The sequence below is a fragment of the Cupressus sempervirens genome, chromosome 7 (assembly GCF_028749045.1).
Source record: "Cupressus sempervirens isolate cs-2001-9-10 chromosome 7, ASM2874904v1, whole genome shotgun sequence".
NCBI lineage: Eukaryota > Viridiplantae > Streptophyta > Pinopsida > Cupressales > Cupressaceae > Cupressus > Cupressus sempervirens.
This window is the reverse complement of record NC_143124.1, coordinates 848,787,243-848,814,805: the sequence shown is the minus strand read 5'-3', so window position 1 is coordinate 848,814,805 and position 27,563 is coordinate 848,787,243. Positions and strand designations below refer to the sequence as shown.

Below are 27,563 nucleotides of genomic sequence, written 5' to 3'. Positions count from 1 at the left end.
TGACTCTTGGGATTTCTCTACTTCCATCTTAATTTAAAGATAAACAAAATATTCAATAAGTCACTTTTGTTGATGCTTGAGATATACTGTACTTGCATTTTAGTTTAGAGACACAAAATAGTCAACAAGAATATAATTCTCTTTTGTTGACGAGAATTTGGGTCTTTGAGATTAGATGCTTATCAGATTTCAATGTCTTTAACAATTAAATTTTTATGGCGAAGATTATATCTAAATGAACCGAAATTGAAACGTTTTAAAAAATGTTGTAGGCCTGAACAGTGGAGTTACTTATCTCAAAACTTGCAAATATTTGAATTGCATTCAACTTCATCAAATTCAAAATTAGCCAGTGAACTGCTTCCACAACTGATTGGCAGCATCCAAAGAGGTTTAAGTCAAGAATACCAACCTAGTCAACACCAGGCAATTAAAGTACTTATAGATGCAGGGTCTCGTACATCAATATTTGAACACAATTATGGTGTGGGAAGGGCTGCCTCATGGCTTCCTTTTGACTTAATAATGGAAGATGCAATGGAGGGAAAGTATCTTTCGGCTCCATCATTTCCAGAGACACTGGCAGGTACTTGTGGGTGTTAAACTAGATTAGCTTTTGTCTGTAAATGTGTATTGTGGTGATGCATGACAACTAGCTGTGCTAATTTGTGTTATGCTGTCTTTTACTCAAAATTGCATATAATTATATTGGCTCCTGAACTTTGATCCTCTTGTGTGGCATTGGGCAACTGTTGTACAGAATTGATTAAATCATTGCATGCAGTGAATGGTGCCAGTTGGCAAGAGACATTTTTAAGTTTATGGATTTCAGCTCTTCGGCTTGTTCAAAGGGTAGGGTGCATACGCATACTTTATATCTAGTTGTGCCATCTTCTGTTGACATAAATCAATTTGATAAAGCACCTGAAAACATTTGCCTTTTTGATTTAGAAGCACAAAAAAAAACAATTGTCTGTTATTTTCACAGCCGATATGTTTTCTGTTTTAATTGACATACAGGAGCGAGATCCTCTTGAGGGCCCTGTACCTCATCTTGATGCACGATTATGCATGCTTTTGTCTATTACACCTGTAACAGTTGCCAAATTAATTGATGAAGATGAGAAAAATTTACAATCAGATGGAAATAATGGCTTTTTGAACGAGAATGGTGAAGAGAGGAATGTGTCAGATATGAAGCGTGCAGCCCTTGCATCAAGTCTTAAGATTTTGGGACAGTTTGATGGTCTGTTAGCACCTCCCCAGTCTGTCATTTCTGCTGCGAATCAGGCTGCTGCTAAAGCATCAGTTTTTGTTTATGGCCTTGCTGGTGGGAGTCCAAACTTTGATGTTTTGAGCAGTAATGATAAATCCATGAAAACAGGTGACCTCAATTTGACAGTTTTTTTTCATGTTTTGAACCGAAAGTTGATTCCTTATGCACTGTCCATATTTTGCCTCTGTTTTAGCAGTATTACTTACAAAAATCTATCTGAGTTTTGTTACAGATGTTTATTTCCTCCTTCCATACTATGTCTTGACTCTGAACTAATCATAAGTGCTTGTTTGATATAGGACTAAGAAACAACTCTCCAATTGTCATCTCTAAAGGTTTTTCTTTGTAGGTGGAAGCATGTGGCACCTGATTGTTGAAGCTTGCATTGCCAGAAGGTTGATTGATTCCTCAGCATACTTTTGGTCAGGTTATGTACGAGAGATGGTAAATCCGCTGCCTCACCTGGCACCAGTTCAAAAGTCTCCCTGGTCTGCACTCATTGAAGGGGCTACTCTCTCTGTTTCACTTATAAATATGCTTACTGCAACACCTGCTTCCAGGTATTTTTGAGTGGGTTGCTATACAGTTTTCTTTTCCAAGAGGAAATCTGAATATGAATGGATGATTAATCATTTATTAGCTTCTCAAATGATCGTGGAATTTTTGCTTGTTTACCGGGTTGTTTATGTTTTGACTCTCCGGTTTGCAAAATATAATCTCTCTAAACTCTTCAGTGCTATGTTGGAAGCTTAGCAGAACTCGAAAAAGTTTATCAAATTGCTATCAGTGGATCAGAGGAAGAAAGGTCTGCTGCAGCTAGCATCTTGTGTGGTGCATCTCTTGTTCGAGGATGGAATGTCCAGGTGAGATGGCAAAAACTCTGTAGTTTGATTTAGTACAAATGAAATCCATATTCAAGTTAGCCATTCAGTTTATTACTGAAGAATGTGAATATTAGATAAGACAAAGCTTGTTAAGAAAATATTAATCTATATGAATATTCATTCAATCAAAGTTTGTCTGATATTTTAATATTTGTAGGGAACATTTCATATGACATTTTGAAGTAGCATGTCTGGAAAATCTCTTGCTTGTTTAAACAGTTTTCTATCAAGATTCTTACCATTCATTCGATCATAGGAGCACACAGTTTGCTTGGTAGTGAAGCTGCTTTCACCTCCACCTCCTCCAGATTATTGTGGCTCTGGGAGTCATTTGGTAGCTTATGCACCGCTACTATATACTGTCCTTATTGGAGTGACCTCTGTGGATGCTGTTCATATTCTTTCTTTGTATGGTGTGGTATGTTCCATTTTGCTGGAATTATTCTCATATTCTACGTTATGAGTTCTCATTTATCACATGCAATTAAATTTGTCACTTTAAGGTTGTATATTAACTATTTTAGATGTTGCAATTTTTACTGATGTTTCCTGATGCTTTTATAAAAACTTGGCAGCTTCCGGAAATGGCAGCTGCATTAATGCCTATTTGTGAGGTTTTTGGATCAATATTGCCAACTGTGCCACAGCAATTGAATTCTGGAGAGGAAATTTCAGTTTACTTGGTCTTTTCATGCGCTTTTCTTTTGCTTTTAAGATTGTGGAAATTTTATCGGCCTCCGCATGAGCATTGCATTTTAGGAAGGGGAGCTCCTGTTGGAGCAGAACTTACTCTTGAATACCTTCTATTGTTGCACAACAATCATCTGGCGTCATCTTTGTCCTCAACCTTAGAGAAAACTACCAAGGAGAGTGAACAATATCTAGATGAAAGATCATCTATTTTTGGCTCCAGTTTATCCGAAATGATAATTTCAGTGAAAGACCAAACACTTGATGCACCTTCATCATTTACCCAACCAGTTGTTGTTGACTCATTTCCAAAGTTTAAAGCTTGGTACTGTCAGCACAAAGCTTGTATAGCTTCAACTCTTTCTGGTCTTGTTCAGGGTAATCCTGTGCATCAAATTGCTGATAGACTGTTGAATATGATGTATCGAAAGATGAATAAGGGAGGGACACTCTCTACTACAACTGGGGCTTCTGTGGGCAGCACTCCTAGCAGTTCATCGGGAAGCATAGGTGAGGATGCATCTCTAAGACCTTTACTACCTGCATGGGAGGTTCTGGGAGCTGTCCCATTTGTGGTGGAAGCTGTCTTGACTGCTTGTGCACATGGAAGACTTTCTCCTCGAGATCTGACAACAGGTTGGCTTCTAAAGTCTGATATGTTCTACTCGAATCTCACTGATCCGATTTACAAGATTAAGAGTTTCAAATAGCTGTAGTTTTCAATTCTCAGTATATTTATTTTCTATACAAGAAGGTATTTAGTTATCACCTTGAAACAAATAATGTATTCATTCACACCAGAGTTTCTTTTTGCCATTTTACCAGGTAAGTTCTGTTCTGTTATTGTTTTGGTCATTTTGGTTTCATAAATGGTTTCAACTTTCTAAGTTTGTTGTCATTGTACTTCTTTCTCAGGAACACAAGAGATATATTGATATGAGGAAAACCATGGATTGCTTTGAAGAACTGTAGGATGTGTCGTCAGGAAATAATGTATCAGGATGTTCCTGACGGTGTATCGGGAGGTTCCCGACGGTGTATTAGGAGCTTCCCGACGGTGTTTCAGGATGTTCCCGACAGTGTATCGGAAGGCTCCCAACGGTGTTTCAGGATGTTCCCGACGGTGTATCGGGAGGTTCTCGATGGTGTTTTAGGATGTTCCCGACGGTGTATCAGGAGCTTCCTGACGGTGTATCGGGAGCTTCCTGACAGTGTATCGGGAGGTTCTTGACGGTGTTTCAGGATGTTCTCGACGGTGTATCAGGAGCTTCCCGATGGTGTTTCAGGATGTTCCCGACGGTGCATCGGCAGGTTTCTGTCAGTGTATCGGGATGTGTGCCGTCAGGCCGACATGTATCAAGATGTATCCAGAAGGTTCTATTATTACAGTTGGCATGTTGTATGTGGCCGACGGATACCTTCGAGAAGGTTCCTCGGACAGTATTTATATTTCCCTTCGGGATCATTGTAATCATGATGATGAGAACCTAATGTAATATCTTGGCATATGCGAATAATAATAAGAGTTCTGCTGTTCGTGTTCGTATTCTTTATCTCTGTGCAATTATTAATTAACCTATGTGGTAAACATTTGGCGCCGTTGCTCGATGGACCTGGTACGCAGGCAGGCGGATATGAATTAAATGCCGAATCAGTTGAACAAAGATAAGAATAAGCTGAAAGAAAAAGATGACATACGTGTTGCGCAGGAAAATTTAATTCTGGCTCAGCAGACAGAGCGTCGAAGGAGATTTCAAAAAATTGCCGACGGAAACAAGAGCGCGGAAGAATTGTTGAAGGAGACTTGATAACGGCTTGAGTTGGTGGAAGAAGCGAGGGAGGAGTTTTTGAACCTGCATACGCCACGGGAAGAGAATCCTGACGAAAGGAGATTGATTCGCACAGCTCGGAGTGCCGACGGAGCACGAGTGTGGAGTGACCTCTTCGTCGGAGATATACTTTCGGAACCAATGGTTTCGGTTGATGAACCCTCTTCTTCACTAAATAGCGCGGAAGCAGAAAACAACGCAGGTATTGAAAACAGTGCGGAAGCAGAAAACAGCGCGGGTGTAGAGAATAGCGCGGGTGTGCAGAACAGCGCGGGTGTGCAGTACAACACGGGTGTTCAAAACAGCGCGGGAGTTCAGAACAGTGCGGGTGCTCAAAACAGTGCGGGAGTGCAAAATAGCGCAGGTACACAACAAAACCCTCGACATACAGTGATGATGGCAAGTCCGAAGGAAAAATTACCTAAATTCGATGGTGATGAAGCAGCTGATCCCATTCGACATTGTAAAACATGTGAAACGATCTGGAGGGCAAATGGCATAACAGATACAAATGAATGGATCCGACAATTTCCCGCTACCCTACGGGGTGTTGCGATTGATTGGTTTACTGATGCTGATCCACAGAAATTAAATAGTTGGGATAACATTAAGAAGGAATTCATCGCAGAATTTCAACTTTTGCGTGATGATAATGAAATTGTAGCTGAGATATTCAATACCAAACAAAAGAAGAATGAAACAGTACGGGTCTTCGCCAGGAGGTTGAAGGACTTAATCAATAAAATGGAGAATAAGCCGGCAGATGGGCTCCAAAAAAGATGGTTCATTGAAGGCCTTAACCCGAAGCTACGGAAAAAGATGAAGATCGTGCCACCATCGACATACATTGAAGCGTACAATCGGGCAATGAACCTCAAAAGTGACCAGAAGACAAAGAAGAAGAAGAACAACTCGTCCGATTTAGATGACGATGCATCTCCAGGAGAGGATAGCAGCGATGACGAGGGAAGCAACAGGAAGGTCCGTGCCCTCCAGAAGGATATGATGCAGATGATGAAGGAATTCAAAAACATGAACAAGGAGACTAAGGGTAATGACCTATGGTGCACAGAGTGTAAGAAAGAAGGCCATACGAAGGGATCCTGCCCGAAAGATCAATTTTGTGAAATCTGCTAGATCCTGGGACACTCGGTAAAGGAATGTCCTTTCAATTTAAAAACAAGGACAGTGCAGCAAGTGTTCCTGACACAGGAGGCATCCTTGTTAAGAGCAAACAGGAACACTAGTACGGAAGGAGCCACATCGGGCGGATACAGAAACAACCGGCACGGTCAAAATAACAACAATAGCAGCAACAACAATACAAGCGGGAGTCGAATTCAGTATGATGCGAATGGTCGACCGATTGTTCAATGCCGCGCATGCAATCTGTGGGGTCACTTCGCCCGAGAGTGTAGAACGGCGAACACATCGAAGTTGTTATGCAGATGGTGTGGACCTGGTGATCATGATGATGCTAGGTGTCCGAAGTCGGGAGTAAACTTGATCACTGTCGGGACGGACGAAGAAGAGGTTTTGGCCATCACACGGCAGTAAGTGAAAGTGTACCCCGACCCGGTGGAAGAAAAGAAGAGATTGGAGGAAGCACGAGTAGAGATCCAGAAAGCAACACAGGCAGAAACGACACGACTGAAGGACACGCCGAGTACTTCCGTACGGAACTGCGTAGAACAGAACATTGTATGGCAAATTTTGCAAGCCGAGATACTCGTCAGGATAAGTGATCTGTTGCTCACTATGCCTCAGCTTCGATCGGCACTCACAAACATTGTTCCTGCTGCTAAACTACCAGGAGAACATGGAAGGGAGCAAGAAAGTGGAGCAAGTACAGTGGACAAAAAGGAGAAGGAGAGTGGCGCAAGTGCAGAAGATCCGATATTGTTAGCCTTCTCATTCGGACGCCATCCGGCAGTTGTCGAAATGGGAATTCTCGGGACTGTATTGGCGGAAACAATTTTGGACGGAGGGTCTGGTGTCAATGTGTTGCCTGAAGACACTTGGAAAAAGTTGGGACAGCCGACATTGTGGCCACCTACCTTCCAGTTGTTAACAGCCGATCAACATGGAATCAAGCCATTGGGAGTACTCACAGTGCAACTAGTGACGATTGGAACACAACCGTTCCTGTTGGACTTTGTTGTGATCCCACTGAAGCGAAGAGGATATGATGCCATTTTGGGCCGGGGGTGGCTGATACAAGCAAAAGCAAAGCACGATTGGAAGAAAAATACTTTATCACTCGAAAGCAAAGGCCGGAAGTATGTCATCGATCTGCACACTCAGATGGTTGGAGAAGAAGCTTTATCATCGGATTCTGAAGGAGAAGATGATGAGAGGAGGCAGATTATGGAACCCGATCAGGAGGGAGTCCTACGATTGGAAGGAGATGACGATCTGCATTTAGTAAATGGTCTTTACCACTGGTAGATAGAGGATTACGAGCTCTTTCCAAGTTGTAATATGCTAAGGATCGACAAAGGTAAGAAAGGAGGAGGAAATGAATGTCCGAAGGAACACAGAGAAGCCGAAGGAGGAAATGACTGTCCGAAGAAACACAGAGAAGTCGACGGAGGAAATGAATGTCTGAAGGAACACGGAGAAGTCGAAGGAAGAAATGAATGTTCGAAGCAACACAGAGAAGCCGAAGAAGAAAACGCGGATATTACTGAAGCTGAAGGACAGAACATACAGTACGAACCCAAAAGAAGGAAAGATTCTACTGTACGACTGCGCATGAAGAAAGTATTATGTCAAACCACAGATATAGCAGAAAGGTACCGGCGGCAAGGAAGACACACGATACGGTCTGCACAGGCAACAAAGAGGAAGGGTTCAATAAAAGTTGTAGCAGTACAGAGTGAAAGTGTTATTGACGGACAAAAGGGGCAGCTGACGGAGTCCATGGTATGGAGCTTCGGGAACAAACTAGGCGATATGGAGATGACACAGAACAGGCGTAGCAGGTTTCAACTAGGATAGTTGGCGTTGAGGTATGAGTGGGTCGGACCATATCAAATTCGGGAAGTGGGTGATAATGGAGCAGTAAAACAATGGATGCTAGACGGAAAAGAAGTTGCCGACACAGTGAATAGGTCGAAGTTGAATGTTTGCCATGAAAGAAGTAACACACCTCCATGGACGAACAACTGAGCGAAGAAGACTGTAAGTATTGTACATAGTTCAAAAAAAAAAAAAAAAAAAAAAAAGAAGGAAAAAGTACCGTACGGTTTCATATTTACAAGGATTCATAGCCGAAGGGAAGTGCTGTACGGATTTCATAGTGAAGGAAGGAGCACCGTACGACTTCCATGTGTACCGTACGGTTTTCAGTGAAAGGGGTGCCGTACAATTTTCAGGAAAAAGTACCGTACGACTTCATACTTGAAGGAGAATACCGTACAGTTTTTCATGTCTGAAGGATGGTGTATGGTTTTCAGTTCACAATTGAAGGGTTGGTGTACGGTTTTACTGTAGTACAATTTTTTTTGCATTGTACGGATTTTTAAGAGTTGCATATTGTAACATTGAGACCACCGTACGGATTTTCATAGCTTGAAAATGTACGGACTTTTTCACTGTGCGGATTTCACTACTTACTGTACGAATTCTTAACTGTTCACCGTACGGTTTTGGAGGAAGTACGGCTTTTGCATATTATAAAGTATGAGAAGTACGGCTTTTTCTTGTAGTGTACGGTTTTCTTTTTGGTGCATGGGTTTCAATATTTGAAGAAAACAGTATTGTACAGATTTCATAGTGAAGGGAAGAATACTGTACGGCTTCCATATGTACCGTACGGTTTTCAAAGAAAAGGAGTGCCGTACGGTTTCAGGAAAAAGTGGTACGGTCTCCATAATTGAAGATTGGTGCACGTTTTTTTAGATGTACGGTTTTTAAGTGTTGTACGGTTTTTAAAAGTAGTGTACGATTTTTAAGAGCTGAGTATTGTAATTGGAACCACCGTACGGATTTCCATAGACTGAGAATGTATGGACTTTTTCACCGTATGGATTTATGGAGTTTGTGAGCATACATTTTGTAAATTCCGAATTTGGCAATACTCCAGGGTAACGTACGGAATTTGGAGCCCAATTTTGTTATTTTCCATCGTACGGATTTTGAAGACTTGGTGGGATATTGCAGTACGACTTTTCCAAAAGATTGAAATAGTGAAGACGCCTTCAAAATTGTTTCATCGAAACCCGTGTGTGTGGCAGCTGCAGGAAGGAGGCATCCATATGCAATCAGCAAACAGTGTCAAGATTGAAGCCGTACGAATTTCATCACAGAAGGTGACAGGAGGTTTTCTACAAAAAAAAAAAAAAACGACGACAAAATCAAGTTGCTCAGAATGAGTATCAGATGATGCCATAGGGAAGGGGAAGCATCAGTGATTGCCAGAAAGAGTGTAGAATCGGCAGAAAATGACAGAAATGGTGCGTTCCGTGCAGTTTTGTGTGGGTTTCAGAGTGCTAATTTGGTCTTGGCGGGACCCTGCGCCTCGACCCCGCCCCCTGGACCCCCAGTCGTTGCGGATATCAGTTGTGGGAGTCTGACCAGTTGCGAAGACTTGGAGCTGCTGCAGGCATGGAGTGTCTATGTATTAGAGGCACTGAGAGTAGGTGTTGGCCGTGAGGCTGTCTTGGTGGATACGTAGAGAGCTCGGGAGGAGCTGATCATCCAGTTGGAGGCAGTGCAGCGACACTTGGCTCAAGGTACCAAGGAGTTGGAAGCAGACTAAGCAGCATGGGTGGCTATCAAGGTCAGCTAAGGAGACAATTTTTGTTGTTTAGTCGTCGGGAGACGACTTTTCTTTTTGGGGGGGATGATGTCGTCAGGAAATAATGTATCAGGATGTTCCTGACGGTGTATCGGGAGGTTCCCGACGGCGTATTAAGAGCTTCCCGACGGTGTTTCAAGATGTTCCCGACAGTGTATCGGGAGGCTCCCGACGGTGTTTCAGGATGTTCCCGACAGTGTATCGGGAGGTTCCCGACGGTGTATCGGGAGGCTCCCGACGGTGTTTCAGGATGTTCTCGACGGTGTATCAGGAGGTTCCCGACGGTGTATCAGGAGCTTCCCGATGGTGTTTTAGGATGTTCCCGACGATGTATCGGGAGGTTCCCAACAGTGTATTAGGAGCTTCCCGATGGTGTTTCAGGATGTTCCCGACGGTGTATCAGGAGCTTCCCGATGGTGTTTCAGGATGTTCCCGACGGTGCATCAGGAGGTTTCTGTCAGTGTATCGAGATGTGTGCCGTCAGGCCGACATGTATCGAGATGTATCCAGAAGGTTCTATTATTACAGTTGGCATGTTGTATGTGGCCGACGGATACCTTCGAGAAGGTTCCTCGGACAGTATTTATATTTCCCTTCGGGATCATTGTAATCATGATGATGAGAACCTAATGTAATATCTTGGCATATGCAAATAATAATAAGAGTTCTGCTGTTCGTGTTCGTATTCTTTATCTCTGTGCAATTATTAATTAACCTATGCAGTAAACAGGATGTGCATTTGCTTGGAGCAAAGTTGCATGGATACGGATACAGATACAAATACAGATATGGTATTGGGTACAGATATAGCCATTTTTTAAGACCTCCAATATGGATACGGCTGGACATGACATTAATAAATAACACATATACATATATTTAACATAGTTTTTTATTTTAATGTATGAGATTTCATTACTTCAAAAGTAATATTGACACATAAATGCTACATAAAAATTTGTAAGTTAATTTAACACTTTACAATATGTAAACATAGTAGAGTTGCATTAAAAGATAACCCAAAAATGGGTTGCAGAAATAGAAATCCATTTTATTTGTCTTTCTCATTTGGTGGAGGTTTTGTTTATACTATTTTATTATTATAAAAAATTGCTTTAATATAGCTTTTTTCTACATTAAAGGGAAGATATACGTCAAATCTTTTAAGAAAAACAAATCCCACAGTATTTGGTACTGTTCAAAAATCAGGTTTATTAGGCAGACATGGGTACAATATTCAATGTGAATCCGGGCAGTATTGGATACGTTTCCAAATTGGATACAAGGATACGTGTGCCCAAAGAGGGATAGAGGAGTTAATGGCAACTTTGGCTTGGAGTGGAGGTCACATGTGCTAGTATGACAATGAATTGAAAGAATTCTATTTTTTGGGGGAGATGGTTTAGTGAAGCTGTTATATTGGCGAGGAACAATGCATGTTTGCAACTTGGTGACCACAATGTTCTAAATGATTTTGATTAGAGTTTTAGGTTTTTACTAATTCTCTCTATCTGATGCTATAGAGTCTACTTAAGGGAAAGAACAAGACAATATATGTTGGATATGCTCAATTAGTTGCTGTAGTTCTAATTTTCTTTTGGGAGGTGATGAAAATAGAGTATCTTGTTGAAATATATTACATAGCAAAGTTCTAATTGTTTTTCTTGAGCTTTTAGGTCCTTACAAAAGCACCATATATGTGTGTCCATGAGGTCTAACATTAAATGAGAAAAAGAAGTTGATTTCCTTTTTCATATCATATGGCATTAATATACATTAGAGTATAAAACCTTGTTGAATTTCCTTTCATTTCACACTAATAAGAAAATGATAATACCATTAAATGCTTGCTAGTCTTTTGCATTTCAATTGTCTTTTAACTTGGAATATAGAAATGTAAGAATCTGTGAAGGGGAGATTGTTAGAGTGGGGTTGCTGTTGCACCAAAAGACCGATCTATTAATGTCTGATGCAACCACTCAACTTATAGTACACAGGAGGCGGTTAAGCCCCTGTTATGAATTCTAAGGGGAGCACTCAACATTTTGCCAACAATTTCCCCCTCAGTGTTACCTGAGGGTTTGAGGATTCGAACCCGTGACCAAGCTTTGATATCACTTGTTAGAGTGGGGGTTGTTGTTGCACCAGAAGACCGATTTGTTAGTGCCCATCACAACCACTCAACTTATAGTACATAGGAGGTAGTTAAACACTTGTTACAATACCAAGGGGAGTGCTAAACATTTTGCCAATGATACCACTTGTTACATGCTAGGATTGTTGTTGCACCAAAAGATCGACCTATCAATGCCTGATACAACCACTAGACTTATAGAACACATGAGGTGGTTAAGCCATGTCACGAATCCCGAAGGGGAACGTTGGCGGTTAGTCCAACAAAGATTTGTGTGTCGATGTACTGTGTTCCCTATTGCTAGTGCCAAGTCATGTCCTCCCTATGGATTTCAGGTTAACCAATCATGTTTGGGATGATTCACTAGAGTGAGTTGGAGGCTAACTAGATTAGCATTCCTTGTATTAGCCCTATTTCCTATGCATGAATTGATATACTCTTGCAATTTTAACACGTGTGGAGGATGGATAATAATATACCATATGGCAAGATCATATGTGTAACAAAGCCTCCATGAACAGCAAACATTGCCAATTTTGGATTCAGATGAGGTCCCCTTGGCAGAATATACACGTAAACTATCAATATATGTCTTTGAGATGTTCATGAGGTTATTAAGGTGGCTGGTTCACTGGAGACATTCAATGTAATTTAACACCATTTATGCATGCCTTGTTTAGTATTAAAAATGGTCTTGCATGTATACTCTAATTTACTTATGAGCATAAATTTTCATTCATAGAAAGACATTTCATTGGTGGGGCTGTGTGGCCTACTAGAACACAAGTTTGAATATTTGTATTTTCTGATTTAGGTGTGCAGTAGCCTCTTTATGCTCTCTATCATTTACTCCAACATTCTGATATTTTCATAAACCTGTCAGTTTTGTGATTGCGGTTTATATGGATATACTCATTCATTGCTCATTTATCGCTTACATATGTTTATGTTTGCTGTCATTAACAGTTGTGTTGATATCTGTCTTTCATTGCCTTGAAAATAAGAGTAAGAGACACTCCTGGTTTTGCACTTGCCAGAAAAAGAATTAACTGAAAGATTCCCAACTGTCCATACGCTGAATTTTGATTTTTGTTTTGTTTTTCCTCTGATTTTTCAATTTTTTGTGTTTTTTTGGCAATGTTTGATTTTTTTTTGTTTTTAAGTATTTCTGATTTTTGAATACATAAGATAAGATAAGATAATAATAAATGTCCAACAAAAGACCACGAAAGTTCTATGGGACTAAGAGTTTACAACAAGACAATTGACAAAAGAAAGAGCACCAAATGGTGTCCGAGAAAAGCAAACAAGAAACAAGAAGAAGAAAAGAGAAGTGCAGAGAAATGCCAAGGCAAAGACTAAGAGTTCTTCGTTGGCAAAAAGAAATCAGTCACAGAAGGATAAGATTGCGGGTGGACATGAGCCCTGATCTCTCTATGTGAGCTCCTGGAGGAGTGTCGCTGACAGAAGAAACTGCTGTTGGGTCTAACAGACCTGGAATGACTGGTAGAACTGGATGGGCTTTTCACACCATGTGATGGAGATAAGGGTGAGAAAAAGGCAGGAATGAGCTGATCAGAGGTATGCCGGCAAAGAAGTAGTGACTGTAAAGTACTATCGCAGAGCAGGGTGGCCTCTTGAAGATAAAGTGCGAGACACTGCTGATCAATGTAATTGAAGAAAGCTGAAAGAGAAAAACAGTCCTAGAACAGGCAATGAAATCTCCCTTTGATCTCATAAAAGATAGGGCAATGGAAAATAAAATGAGTCTCTGTCTCGATCTTCGCTAAAGTACACAGCTGATAGATCCGTTCTCCATTGTCAATATGATGGTCGGTTTGAGCCTGAAGACAGTGAGAACCAACTTTGAGGGACCCCAGAGAGATACACAGGGCATGACACCAACATCGAGATAGGTAGCTAGGACAAACAATAATCGCATCACAGATCTCCAGAAAGTGCTCTGCATAGAAGGCCATCCTCGAACGTATTCCTTCAGGAGGGTTAGTCGAGGTGGAGATAATGTACTGTTTGTAGATATCTAGTTTGATATGCTCATTTAACTTTTGACATAAGGGGAGGAGATGAACAGGGGCATTCATCGAGAACTGGTATGGAGGGAGGAGGTCAATATCAATCCCAATCGAGCTTAGTAGAGAGGATGCCTAGGCATACCAGCAATGAGCTTGAGAGCTAGTATCAGAATTTGTAGTCGTAGCAGAAGAGCAGTATCTATCTCGCTCTCCAATCGAATCCCCAAAACGACAAAGGCGATGAAGGAACCAAATCAGGTCAAATATGGCGTCAAGTTTGAAGGGATAAGCATCAAACTCAGCAAGAATAATACTATGCGGAGTGAACCTGTGGTGTCGTAGAAGCAATGTTTGCACCTGCTCGATCGAGGCCCAATTAGAGACAAGGAGAGAAGGCTCCCAAACCATTGAGCCATAAAGAATAGTCGACCGAACAAGTGAGTCCAAGAGGGATAGCTTGGATGAGGTATCTTGAAAATGGTGTCTGAAACAGTGTCTCTCAAGCATAGTAAGAGATTCCATACCCTTACTAACTCTGGATTGAATCGCCAGTCTCATACTGAAGCGAGGTCTACAAAAATTCAGTCCTAGATACATATAAGAATTAATCTCAATCTCCTGTCCCTGAAAGAAGAAGTGAAGATGAGAGGTCTTTAAGCAATTAAAGACCATAACCCGAGTCTTACCCAGGTTAACCACAAGTTGTCACTGGTCAAAAAGGAAGCCAAACCATCAAGAAGCCTCTGTAAAATCTCTGGAGAAGAAGCTAGAAGAACCACGTCATCCACAAAAAGAAGAATGGAGATCAAGACCTGATGCAAGTAGCATTCATCTCCTGGGAGCGAGGAGTTCAAAAGGAAGTCCTCAAGCTCGTCAATATACAAACCGAACAAAGTGGGGGAGAGAGGGCAGCCCTGTTTAACCCCAATTGTGCTATGGATCGGAACTAAGAATCCCCTAGGAGTCCTGAATCTACCCACCACAGTTTCGTATAATCTCATGATAGCAGTTAGTAGCATCTCCGAAATCCCAATCACACGAAGCCTCTGAAATAGAGCCATCCTAGGAACAGAATCAAAGCCTTGCCAATAAGATGATTGCAATGCTTGAAAAGATGAAAAATTATTGAAAAGTAACTAGCATGAAATAGCACCCACCAGAGAATAATTTTCAGACTTAAAATTTATTCAACCTTTGCATTGCATATCGTACCAGACTCCACAGATCTGGAAGAAATGGACAGCTACAAAACTTGAATCAATTTATCCTGACACATTTTATTATGTCCCCTGCTATCACAATCTGCTGTTGCTGCCCAGAATATTACTGATGTTTAAAATGACTGTTTATAATGACTGCTGCTATACGCCCTAGCATCCAGCTGGGAAAGGGCATGGGCTCTACCTGGAGCTGTTGGCTAAGATTTAAGTGCCTGGGAAGTATTTAGATCTACCGTTCCAACCCTGATCTGCAAATATTTTAACTGTTATCAGCCCTATAAAATCTGATCCGAAGATTCTTCTCACAGTTTAATTGTTGTAATTGTGCAGCCAGGCTGTGAACGCCTGTAATGTGATTAAATGGCTTCTCAAAGTTTGATCTGAAGTCTAATACAATAACTTTTCCCTTAACAATGACTGGTCTGCGAAATTCTGAAATTGATGCCAACCTGAAGCCCAAACTGATCAGTGATGGATGCTGTCACCTGGAGAGCTGGGTTTTTGTCCAATTCTCAATTCATCCAAGAGTTTTACTTTTTAGTTCCTGGAAGACCAATCTGCTGTAGAAACCCTTCTCAGAGCTGTAAACTCCAAAATGCACAATTAAAAATGATTTCTGAATGATGAAATGGCTGCCAAAATGTTATTTTATTTCCTCCAACCCTAGCTGCATCTTTTAGGGTTCCTTCTTATTTAATTTAATGACTTTATTTCTTCTCCCATATGTTTGAACATCATAGACCTTATTGTTCATTAAAGATATGGTCCCCTTTTTATTAATAACTCCCATTGCCTAGGGAAGTGTGCCAAGGGGGCAGTTTATTAAATTTTATAATAAAATAAAGTGGCTTGATTATATCACTTTATTATTACTTTAACTAAATCAAACTTTAGGCAATAATTCAACTATTCCCAATATATTCATAAACTTGTTATCTGGACGCCAAACTGAAATCTGAGCAATGCCACCAGTTTAAGGATGATATTTGAATGTTACAGGTGAACTAAGAGTCTCCCCTAAAAAGTAGGGATCCTCCCCCACAAAAGGAACTGCAATCAAAATCTCCAGAATGATCCCATAGGTCCCCTAATGTGTTATGGTCAACTCCAGTCAATCCCTAAAAGGTAGGAATCCTTTCTCAAATTTAGGGGTCTGTCTCAAACCTCCTAACATGGCTTATAAAGCCCTTGTGTACCTCCACAAACCTATGGACAGTTTCCTTATCTATACTACTCGCCTATGGGTACCTGGCTACCAGGCCAACCTTTGCTGACAACTGAGTCATCTAAGTAAGGGACTTTACATTTCCATGACATAGATCTTGGGTCAAGCTCATGTTACCAGTTTTTTTAAATACCACCAGCAGTTTTTCTGTTTGAAATGTTTGGAGAGATTCTTTACAGTATCAACTGCCTCTTCAATTTGCTAGTGAGTTACCCGGACATTTTCCTTGACAAACATTCTCAAATTCTTTATTGGGCCTCCCATAGTGATTGATGATTCTATTGTTGGTTCCTCCAATACGTTCTCGAATAGTGACACTAGAATATTTTATTTTCCCTTTCTGGCTGGTTGTCATATGCTTTTACTGCTTTGCAGTCTTCTTCTTTGTTTATTTATAGTGTACTATTTTGTTATTTTTAATATTAATTCCTATGAATGTATTTTTTTCCAGTTCTACTTTTTTTCGTTTTTGCTGTGTCTATGGCTTCTTTGCCTTGTCCTTTTCTGTTTGACCTGCTGTATGTTTCAGTCCCTTTGATTTTTTAATATTCATGTACGTTGAACATATTTTCTTTCTGTTTGTAGAGTTACCAAGTTTATAGGCCTGTTGGGGATCGCAGCCCCTGTGGGTCAAACTTTCTTGCGTAAAATCCCACAAAATAAAAATAATAAACCTTAAAAATGCAAAAAATCACAGATAGGGTATAATCACGGCTCTACTGCTCTTTGACTTTAACATTTTCTTTTTTGAAGGGTTGGAGTCTAGACTCTTGGAGCTTGGTTAAAAGAGAAAATTATGGAAAATGGAATGTGTCATTAAGGTCCATGTGACCTATGTTGATGGGTGTTTTTGCACTTTCAACACAATAAAAAAACACTGGGTATCATATTCTATTTTGAAAGAAAATCCTATTTGATAACTCAAATATTATCACCGTAAGGTTCTTGTAGTCAGGTCTTGACCATGCTTAAGACAGTTCAGTGAATGCACGTGAATTTGCCGGTATCACAAGGCGACTAACACCTGAAAGTTGGAATTGTGTTCTTGCAAGTTTTCTCAGAAAATCCTAAGTTCTAAAATCTCAAGAGTCAATATCATCAGATTTAGCATTACTAATGGATGCTTTTCAACTTACAAAACATATTACAAATAAACTTTAAAAGGAGTAGGGTTTAGATTGCTAAGCTAAAATCCTAAATAGAAATTTGTTGATAATAATAGATGAGTTTTAAACTTTTATAACGTCAATCATTTTTTTTGTTTCACCATATTGTATCACAGCTACAACAAAATGGATGCAGTCTTCAGAGGAATGCTTTGGATTTTCAGACGACTATTCATTTGTAAAAATCATCCAATAATGCAAATTAATAAACTAATTATTACTTAAATAAAGGAATTTGACTAACCAACATTGAAACTTACATAATTAGTGAGCACCACATGGTATTAACTTGGAACTTTGTCAAGCATCAACCTAAACAGATCTTCATACTACTGAACTTAGATTGATTTTGAGAAGCCAGAAACCATGCTAACCTTCAAACTTAACACAAATATTCACCAACAACAATGAATTTCTGTTTTAATTTTGGCAGTCCTTTGGCAACAATTTCCAGTTCCTCTTTACAACGAGAGAGGCAAGGCCTTTAATAGAATTTTACACTTGAAAATGAAGGGCCAAGATTTATCTTTACCAGTGGCCAAGATTTGATGCAAACCCTAGGGCAGTTTAGGACGTTTTTAAATGCAGTTTGTTACAACAGCCAAAAATGACAAAATTAGCAATGGGTCCTTAAGATGAAAAGGAAAAAATCACTTTCTGGCAAAGATTCTTATGAGGAATAAGAAAATTAGGAAGAAGGCATTGCAATTTTAAACTTAAGTTAGCTAAGCACCTAGATTACATCAAGTCATCTTTAAGAACAACACACCCAACATTCATCTCCTTTGTGGCATATTCTAGGAATCTTGAAATAGTATTTTTGAGACCCTCCTTGGGTGGCATGGGTGTGGTTTATAGCCTGTATACAATGGATGCTAATTCAGCAGAAGATTCTTTAAAAGTTTTATGATCAGATTCATTAAAAGCATGCATTATTGTCAAAAAGGTTGAGGCATCTTCTAATCGCATTCGGAGAGGAGTCTGGTTGTTGAGAAAAGTTATTTTTCCATAATCTTTGAATATCTTAAAAGTTAAAATCAGTTTTCTCTTTCTCATTAACTGTTTTTCCAACTATAGTGTCAAAGAAAGCAAAGTGTTCCTCCTGAATAGTGAGTACCCTTAACTGCCTTCTCTACTTTGGTGCTATTATTTCTAACTTCTGCCATAATCTCTTTTCTGAAGATTAGAGCCTGAAACCAGTTATTTTAGATTATGCACATTTTCTGCATTTAAGTATCTTTTCATTAATCAAAATCTGATTAGGAAGGCCTAGTAATGCATGTAGATGATGAAGAGTTTTGTCTTGGGAAGTGCTGAATCTTCATATCCAGCTGTTATAACTTTCACTCTCTGAAGGCACGCCTGGGCCATATAATGTGTTTGTATTAAGTCTTAGTCTGATTTCCCTTATCAAGCACATTACTGATCCATTTCTCAATGGCCTTGGCAATAGACTTCGGTAATGGTTGATTGGAAGTGAAGATACAGTACTGATATGTCAAACGAAAGATCTTTGATGATGATTGGTGGTCTATTTTGAGGGAGGAGAATTCTAATTTTTAACTAAATAATAGAAGTATTAATAATTAATGGTCATAATAAGTTTATTCTTTTTTATATTAGGATCTACTTTATCATCTGAGTCCTATTCATGTTTGAAATTTCAGTTGTAGGTATGTTTGATTCTTCAAGTCAATTATTGTAGATTAATTATGTTGATACAAATTATCCTAGTCTTGGTGAGATTTATGAGACATTTGACAACATGATTGGGCAGATTGAAGGAGCAATTTGTGATAGAGATCATAATGTGGGATTATATGATCAGCATATCAAGTCTATTGTGATGTAATTGTGGAACACCATGCTTCATATGGTAGGCTTTGGCACTAGAATTTAGGAGGTTGCCTCGTGATGATGAAGGGGTGAAAAGGGGCCAATGGCGGTGCTTTGAAAGATGGATTTAAAGAGAAGTCAACTTTTACTTTGCACATAATGACTTTTCTTTACTAATACTTGTGGTCCAACATTCGATGAACTACAGACAAAGTTAGATAGAGTTACATTAGCCAAAACTAGCCCTATTAAATAATGTACAAAAGATAGCACAAATACATTAAAATTGAGAATGCTTGTCATTTACCTCTTTTTACAAGTTATCAATGCCTTTCAATGAAAAGGAATTGGTCCATACATATATTCATCCACTCTATCAAGAGGGATAATCTTGTGTCTAGACAAATGGAGAAGTTGGTTGCTGTTTATGGTGCCTTGTGACTCCAGGTTCGTTAGATGGTCTCTATTAATGGTGGGATGTTGATCCTAAAAGTACCACCTAGATTGATGTGTAGACCCTATATGAGGGATCAGTTGGGGTTGGTTGGGCAAGGCAACCCAACAATGTAGTAGTAACTCAAAGTTAGTAGATGCTTATTAGGAGCACTAGTATATTTCCATGTTTTTTGTCTTTTTCTAGTCGGAACTTGCAGTCTTTGGGCATTTTGTTGAATTTTTTAAATTTATATAAGATGTCATATACTCCTTTGTTGATATGTAGCTAGGTCAGATCCCTTCTAAGGATGATCTATTGCACCAAATGGCTAATCGACATGTTGACCATAATGAACTTTGTCATATCAATCCTTATTTGGGTCTGGCCCTATTTGGGTGATTCATGTAACTTGCAATTATGTAATTGGGAAAGACCTATTATATTGGGCAATGTAACTTGTAAGTAATAGGTCTGATCCTATTTTTGGTGCCAAAACTACAAGGTCAACTGGAGGTCTATTAGGAGGTGCTGATTCATATATATGCAAGGCCATTCTTGCATCAACAGAAAATGAATTCTGCAATGTACATAATATGTAGTGTGCTTGGGGGTGATGATAAGAGATTATCATCTATGGTTGGGAAGGCAACATATTGTTTGCTTGTGGTTAACAAGCACTACCATAAAGTCAACATGGTATCTTAGTCAATTGCTTAAACATCTTTATAATACTAGTATTTTCAATTTCTCAAGTTTGAGGCCAATTTTATGATCAGGCTACAAATTTCGAGTCTAGTAATTATGTGTAAGATAAGCCTAGCAAGTCCAAGTCAAGTAATTATGCTCTAAATAGCACAATTGGAGCCCACCAAAGTCTGAATCAAATTCTAAAGCAACCTATCACTATAAATAGTTCTTTGAGGCTCCAAATACTTTCGATGTTCCCTATTGTCATTGACATGCTAAAAAAAGTAATAATGCAAAATAAACCTATAGGAATGGTGTTTACCTGAGCCACATCTTAGAAAAGTAAATCTTCCATTAACCCAATATGTAAAACACATACTCAATTTTTCACTGCTCCAACTTTAGATCATAGTCAATTGAAACATTGCCTGTATGAGTGCCATTTTTCCCTCTCCTATCTATGAGAACTATACATTGTAATTTTTGTAAAAAACATTGTATTAACAAAACACAATATACAAAAGAATGAAAAAGCGAACATGACACTGCATTTTTGGCAAACTCCAATGCAAATAACAAGACCACTTCCTCTCGTGGAAAAACCCACTATGTAGGTCACGACAACATTCCCATTTGCAACACCTTTGAAGCCTTGAAGGGGCTCACAGAAACATCCCATCTCGAAGGAATAGGAAAATCCCAGCAAAGAACTAGTTATCCATCTGCAACAAGTAAAAAGGAGTCGAGAAATCCATCAATTTCTGAATAGAAAGAGTTCTTTGCTAAAACCAGATATGCGAAGTTAGGTAGGGACATTGTCTAGAGAAAACCGTTGCAACCACAACGACGATGGAAGAAAGGGAAAGAGAATTGCCAACATCGGCAGCACAGAAAAAAGGTTAGATATCAAGAATTAAATTGCATTCCCAGAGATCTAGGTAGATTCCCTCCCAAAACTGATGGTATAAACCTTAGGTAGGAGCAAGCCCTAGGCAAAAAAACAGAGCATAATCAATGGATCATAGCAAAAGAGGTACCTAGACCACCATTAGGGCTTAATTTTAGCAGGCCAACAGTAAATAAGGCACAAATCAACCAAACACCAATCCAACCTTCACCGGGGACGGGGATTTCAATCTATGCAAATAAACAAGCCCACATTGTGAATTGATGGCAAATGGTAGTGAATAGGAGAAGAAGCCAAAACAGGTTGTATAGAAAATTCAAACCTCCCTCTAGGATCTGAGAAGCCAACCAAGTTCCTCTAGGAAATAGACCTAGACCCCACCAACCCTCTAGAAATCATGGCCACACCACTTCAGGGTCTCAGCGTTATCCATCCAAGCAGCCTCCCAAGAATAGAACAACACTACAAATTTCCTCATTTTGCTCTATTCTTTCCCTGCATGTAGAACCCAAAACCCTCCAGATATCTAAAACCCTGAACACAGAGGAGACTCGAAGTAACCTCTTATAGAGGACAAAAAAATAGGAGACAAGGCATAGAGACAACCCCAGGACAAACAGGAAGGATCAAGAAGCAAAGAGAACCTCCACATGTACCAGATCAATTCAAGTTGAATACCAATCCATATGACAAAACAATTATTATCAGGAATGAGCAAAGTGAGGAATGAGCAAAGTGAGGAAAGATGGTTCGAATGTGAAGATCTTGGTATTTATGCCTTTTGGAACGGGCCCAAGGATGATAATCCAAAGCTGGTAAAGTGGTTAAAAGCCTTCTGCAGAGACCAGGTAAGTGTCACACCCTAGCTAGATGTTTGGTTTACTTACAATGCAAAATTATGGAAATTAGAAATGAAATACTAGCTGGACCAATCCGCTTCCTTAAAGGGTTTATTGCTAATTTTATAAAGTGGTTGCCAAACTTAGATGAAAACTCCATTAATAAGCTAAAAGATCTTTCATCTAAGTTTGGGAACCACTTTATAAAATTAGCAATAAACCCTTTAAGGAAGCGGGTTGGTCCAGCTAGTATTTCATTTCTAATTTCCATAATTTTGCATTGTAAGTAAACCAAACATCTAGCTAGGGTGTGACACTTACCTGGTCTCTGCAAAAGGCTTTTAACCACTTCACCAGCTTTGGATTATCATCCTTGGGTCCGTTCTAGAAGGCATAAATACCAAGATCTTCACATTCGAACCATCTATCCTCACTTTGCTCATTCCTGATAATAATTGTTTTGTCATATGCTTACATTCAAGATTTATCCAGCTGAACTCTTGCACCCACATATCTTAAAACAATCTGGATCCCCAATAGGTGATTTTTTAGGCACTGAAACCATCTTCCCTCATACAAAAGAAGTAAAAATGTTGGTTAATTTCAAACCTGAAAATCAAAACAGTAAATCAGTGAAATTTATAACCAATAGATCTTATACAATCTCCAGTATGCTAAATTTGAGGGACACATCTACAATATATCCCTCCTAGATAAGAAATCTAAAAAAGCACCTTGTGGACCAAGTTTCAAGCCCACACACAGAAGCTCATATTTAAAAATAATATACCAAAAAATTACCAATTTTGTAGAGGAAAAGATACAAAAAGAAACAAAGGAAGATCAGGATATCAGAGAAGAACAGATCTTTTATCAAAAACTGCGTCTAGACAGTATCATATGCTATCCAGAAGGGGGAATAGAAGAACGAGAAATAATAGAAGAAGATATGATCTGAAGCCTAAATGATAACATCCAACAAACCACTAGAGAGGATCGAAGTCAGGAAAAGAATCATAACACATCCACAAAAGGCTCAGAAAATAGTAAATACTATTAAAATAGCCATATTGGAAGAGGATAAACTCAAGAAAGCATAAATAAACTCCAGCAATGCATGCACTGTAAGATCCAAAATTTGTTCATAAATGATATCAAAAGAAATATCGTAAGTTATAGGCCACTGAGCAATGAGGTCAACCTAATATACAATGACATAAGTGATCAGCTGATGCTATGGGAAGAAGCACATAATGAAAACCAAGAGGTATTCAAACTCTTAGATTGCTCCAGTTCATTGGAATCAGAACAAAGTAAAACAGAGATGGAACACACAATAGAAACCAACAAACAGGAAATAAATGAGAACGAGGAAGAGGAAAGAAGCCCATTACCACAAAAGCACAATCACACCTCAGAATCAGAGCTATTTGGGGAAGGAGAAAATATAATACCATCACAGCTAGACAAAATTCAAATCAACCCCCAAGTGGAAGACATAAAGATGATAAGGAGGGAACCAACCCAATAAAGAGTCCGGAAGAGAGGAACCAAGAGGAATTAGAAGATAGAACAGAGGAACAACATAGCCCTTTCTCCTCAATGGCAAAAGAACAGTATGATAAAGAATCTTCCCCCCCACCAAAAAAGAGGGAAAGAGCAAACAAGGGAAAATAATCCAAATTCTGGCAAAAACCAGTAGGCGGCATAAACCCCATTGAGGAAGAGGACACAGCTTAGAGATTCAGCAAATTACAGAATCATAAAAGGAACGAACCCCAGAGAACATTACCATAGAAGTAGAAACATACATTAAGGAAAGAGGAACAAAAAGCATTAACGAACTAGCCAGCAGTAACTACAAGGACAAATTGCAAAAATTAAACTGAAACAACTCAAATATGGGAAGATGGGAAGCATTTGAAGTTCAAGATTAGACAAAGACCAAAAGTGGGCAAGGTAAAAAACTTGGTAAAGAGAAACGGGATGGTCAATCAATAAGCATAAACAAAGAAGGGGAGGAGAGTCAAATAGAAGCCACCATCAGTGATTGAATTTTGCAAGTATTAATAGAAGAAAAAAATAGATGAATCTATAGTGTACAGTGTACAAACTGCTAGCAACAATCCAGACAACTTAGGTATTGAAGCCAACTTAGAAGGTATAGAACAGATAAAATGCGGGAAACAGGGCAAGAAATGAGGAAGTAAAACATTAGTTGAATCAGAACAACTATAGGAAAGGCTGGTAACCAAAAGAAAATCAAGGATATATTTCAAGTAGGGAAGGGGTAGAACCTTCCGAGTAAATCATGAAGCTCACAACACTTAAATGCCCCTAACAAAAAAGGTTTGCTAAAGTGCAATATAGCAACATTTGAATCAGAAATCATACTAATCCAAGAAACCAAATTAAATAAAGACGAGGGAGAAAAATTCAAAAGAACATTAGGAGTACGGAAATCAGAACTGATAGAATGAGAAGGAGCTTCAGGTGGAATAAGGATTTTGTGGGACCCAAGGAAGGTAAATTTCACACCACAAGTATCTAGCAGCAATTGGATGGGGGGTAAAATCAGCAGCTTCAGAGATGACATAAGTTTCTTCCTGATAAATGTGTATGGACCTATTCCCACAACAGATTAAAAATTAATATGGGCCGAAAACTTTTTCATGGGAGGAGATTTCAATGCACTACTGAATTTAGACGAAAAGGCAGGAGGAATGTCAACAATAACACAAGCAATTATAGACTTCAATAACTTGTTCATAAATAATGGATTAAAAGACTTACCAACATCCAACGGAATTTATACATGGAACAACATAAGGATAGGATTTTGCAACATAGCAAAAAGACTGGATAGATTCATATATAAAGGAGACCTAACAACATTTTAATTTCTCTTTTAACGCCAAAATCCTTCCAAACTCAGGATCTGACCACTTCTCGATAAGGTTAGAAATAGGAGAACAAATTGAACCAACTAGAAACCCTTTCAAATGTAAAAAGATGTGGTTCCTAGATGAAGAGTTCCTAAAAAAGATTAGCCAATGGTGGCATGAAGAAAACTTTAAAGGATTTAAAATGTTCTGTTTCATCTCCAAATTAAAAGCACTTAAGGAAAGAATTTTTTTTGAAATAGAATAAGAATCGCTTTAATAATATCTTCCAAGAAAAGTTAGAAAACGAAGAATTAAAACAACTAAATGAAGTAGTAATCCAAGAAGGGATGAATAATGACATATATATGAAAGAAAAAGAGCTACTAAACAAGCAGGAAAATATATTGGCTAAAGAGGAAGTGTTCAGGAAACAAAAGTCTCGAAAGACATGGCTAGTAGAAAGGGACAAAAACACTAAATTCTTCCATAACAACACCCTAAATATTAAAAACATCAACAAAATATCCAAAATCAAGGACAATGAAGGTAACATTGTAGATAACCCAAACAAAATAGCAGAAATATGCGTAAAATACTATACTGAGATCTTAAATAATTATGAAACATCAAATCTAACAACACAAAATAGGATGTTAAGTAATATTTCAAAACTACTTACAGCAGAAGACAACAAAAATCTGAATAATAAACTATGCAAAGAAGAAGTCAAAGAAGCCCTTTCCAAATCAACCCAGAGAAATCATTAGGCCTGGATGGGTTTCAAGCCTTCTTCCAAAAATGCTGTGATATCTTAGGTCACGATCTATGGGAAGCGATTGAAGCAACTAGAAACCCAGAATTGCTGTTGGCTGAAATTAACAATACCTTTCTTACACTAATCCCCGAAAAAGAGGACCATGAAGAACCATGCGACTTCATACCTATAGCGTAATGTAATACAGTATATAAAATCCTATCTAAATCTTTGGCTAACAGATTAAAAGGACTATTACCCAAACTAATATTAGAGGAGCAAATAGGATTTGTCCCCAATAAATCTATTTTTGACGAAATAATCATAACACGAGCTCATCCACTCAGCCCAAAACAATAAAGACCCATGCATGATAATGAAATTAGACATAGAAAAGGTATACGATAAAGTTGACTAGAGATTCTTATGTAGAACCCTGGAAGCCTATGGCTTTTCACACCAATGGATCAACCTAATATACAATTGCATTTCTACACCTAAAGTCTCCCTCATTATAAACGTAGCACTAGAGGGCTTTTTCGGTATCACAAGAGGAATAAGACAAGGGGATCCAATATCCCCCTTCCTATTCATTATCATAGCCAAAGCATTCGAAAGAGTAATTAAAGTAGCCCAATCAAAGGGAAAATTAACTCGTATACTAGTAACAGGAGTACCCAAAATAACATATCAACAATTTTCTGATGACACCATCCTATCGGGTGAAAACACAATTGAAGAGGCCCTAAATTTCAAACGCAACATTAAAACATATATGGAAGAATTGGGGCATAAAGTTAAACAAATCAGAAATCTTCTTCCTCAACATTGGCCAAAACCTAGGAAACTATATATGCAACATAATGGGATACAAGAAAGGAACCTTCCCATGCAAATACTTAGCGTCAGAGAGAGTAAAACATGGTTCCTAATAGCTGACAAGCTAGATAAGAAAATGGAATGCTAGAAAGGAAAATGGCTAAGCAAAGCGAGCAAAGCAACAATGATAAAAGTTGTTGTCTTTGCAATTCGAACATTTCAAATGTCATGCTCGCTCCTCCCCAAAAAGTCAAAAGAAAATTAGATAGTAAGCTCTCTTTTGGGAGGATTCATGGGATGAACTTCCCCCCTATACAACTTTAACATCCCAACAAACATAAAAAATACTCTAACCAACCTATGGGGACAATGAGTCAGCGACTAAAATTAAAACCAATGACAGCTCAATTAGGGATGGGCAATGGAAATCTATGGAAGAAACCCCCCTAACCACTCAAGAATGACAAACCATGGAAAAAATCTTAAGAAAACATACAACCAACCACAAGGAAAGGAATGATAGGCTAATATGGGATGCGTCAAAGGATAGGAAATACAACGTCAAAAGAGGATATGAAAGATTGGTAAACTCCAATGAATGGGACAAAACATAAATACCCCTCAACCTCTGCTAGGACAAGGCTTGCCTTCCCAAGGTAGGCATCTTCCTATGGGTGGCCCTCCAAAAAAGAATTCTAATTGCCGATCAATTCACTAAAATGGGCTTTGAAGGCCCATCTAGATGCCCACTATGCGGGAAAGAAGAGTAAACAACCAAACACCTACTATACCAATGCAATTTCGGCTATGTTAGAAACTAAACTAGTAGGTAGCATTCCCTAACCATCTCCTTAACCTCCTAAAAAGCTGGCCCAAACTAGGTAGATCTAAGGTGTACAACACTTATTGGCACTCATCTCCCTCAATCCTTTCATGGGAAATATGGAAAGAAAGTAATAGAAGAATCTTTTATACTGCCAGCATGGACACACCCTCTCCTAAAAATAATTAAGGCAAGCATCACAGAAGTAGTTAACATAATATAAGAAACAAACAGATAGAAGAAAGCTCCTTCTCTGAATGGGATGCGAAGATGAAGAATAACTGACAAATGCTCATCAATCCTCTCATGATATACTCAA

At 38.9% G+C, this 27,563-nt stretch overlaps 1 protein-coding gene across 2 annotated transcripts in view; it reads left to right on the top strand.

The window, feature by feature from the left end:
* The window catches only part of LOC149550084 (mediator of RNA polymerase II transcription subunit 33A-like), a 123,715-nt gene that overhangs the window by 84,959 nt on the left and 11,193 nt on the right, over positions 1 to 27,563 (top strand). For both annotated transcript variants that reach the window (XM_089793229.1, XM_089793230.1), the window contains exons 4-10: positions 273 to 586; positions 761 to 852; positions 1,021 to 1,384; positions 1,626 to 1,836; positions 2,025 to 2,139; positions 2,417 to 2,578; positions 2,736 to 3,486. In XM_089793229.1, coding sequence (XP_089649355.1) covers positions 273 to 586; positions 761 to 852; positions 1,021 to 1,384; positions 1,626 to 1,836; positions 2,025 to 2,139; positions 2,417 to 2,578; positions 2,736 to 3,486 — 2,009 coding nt within the window. The remainder of the gene's footprint in view (positions 1 to 272; positions 587 to 760; positions 853 to 1,020; positions 1,385 to 1,625; positions 1,837 to 2,024; positions 2,140 to 2,416; positions 2,579 to 2,735; positions 3,487 to 27,563) is intronic.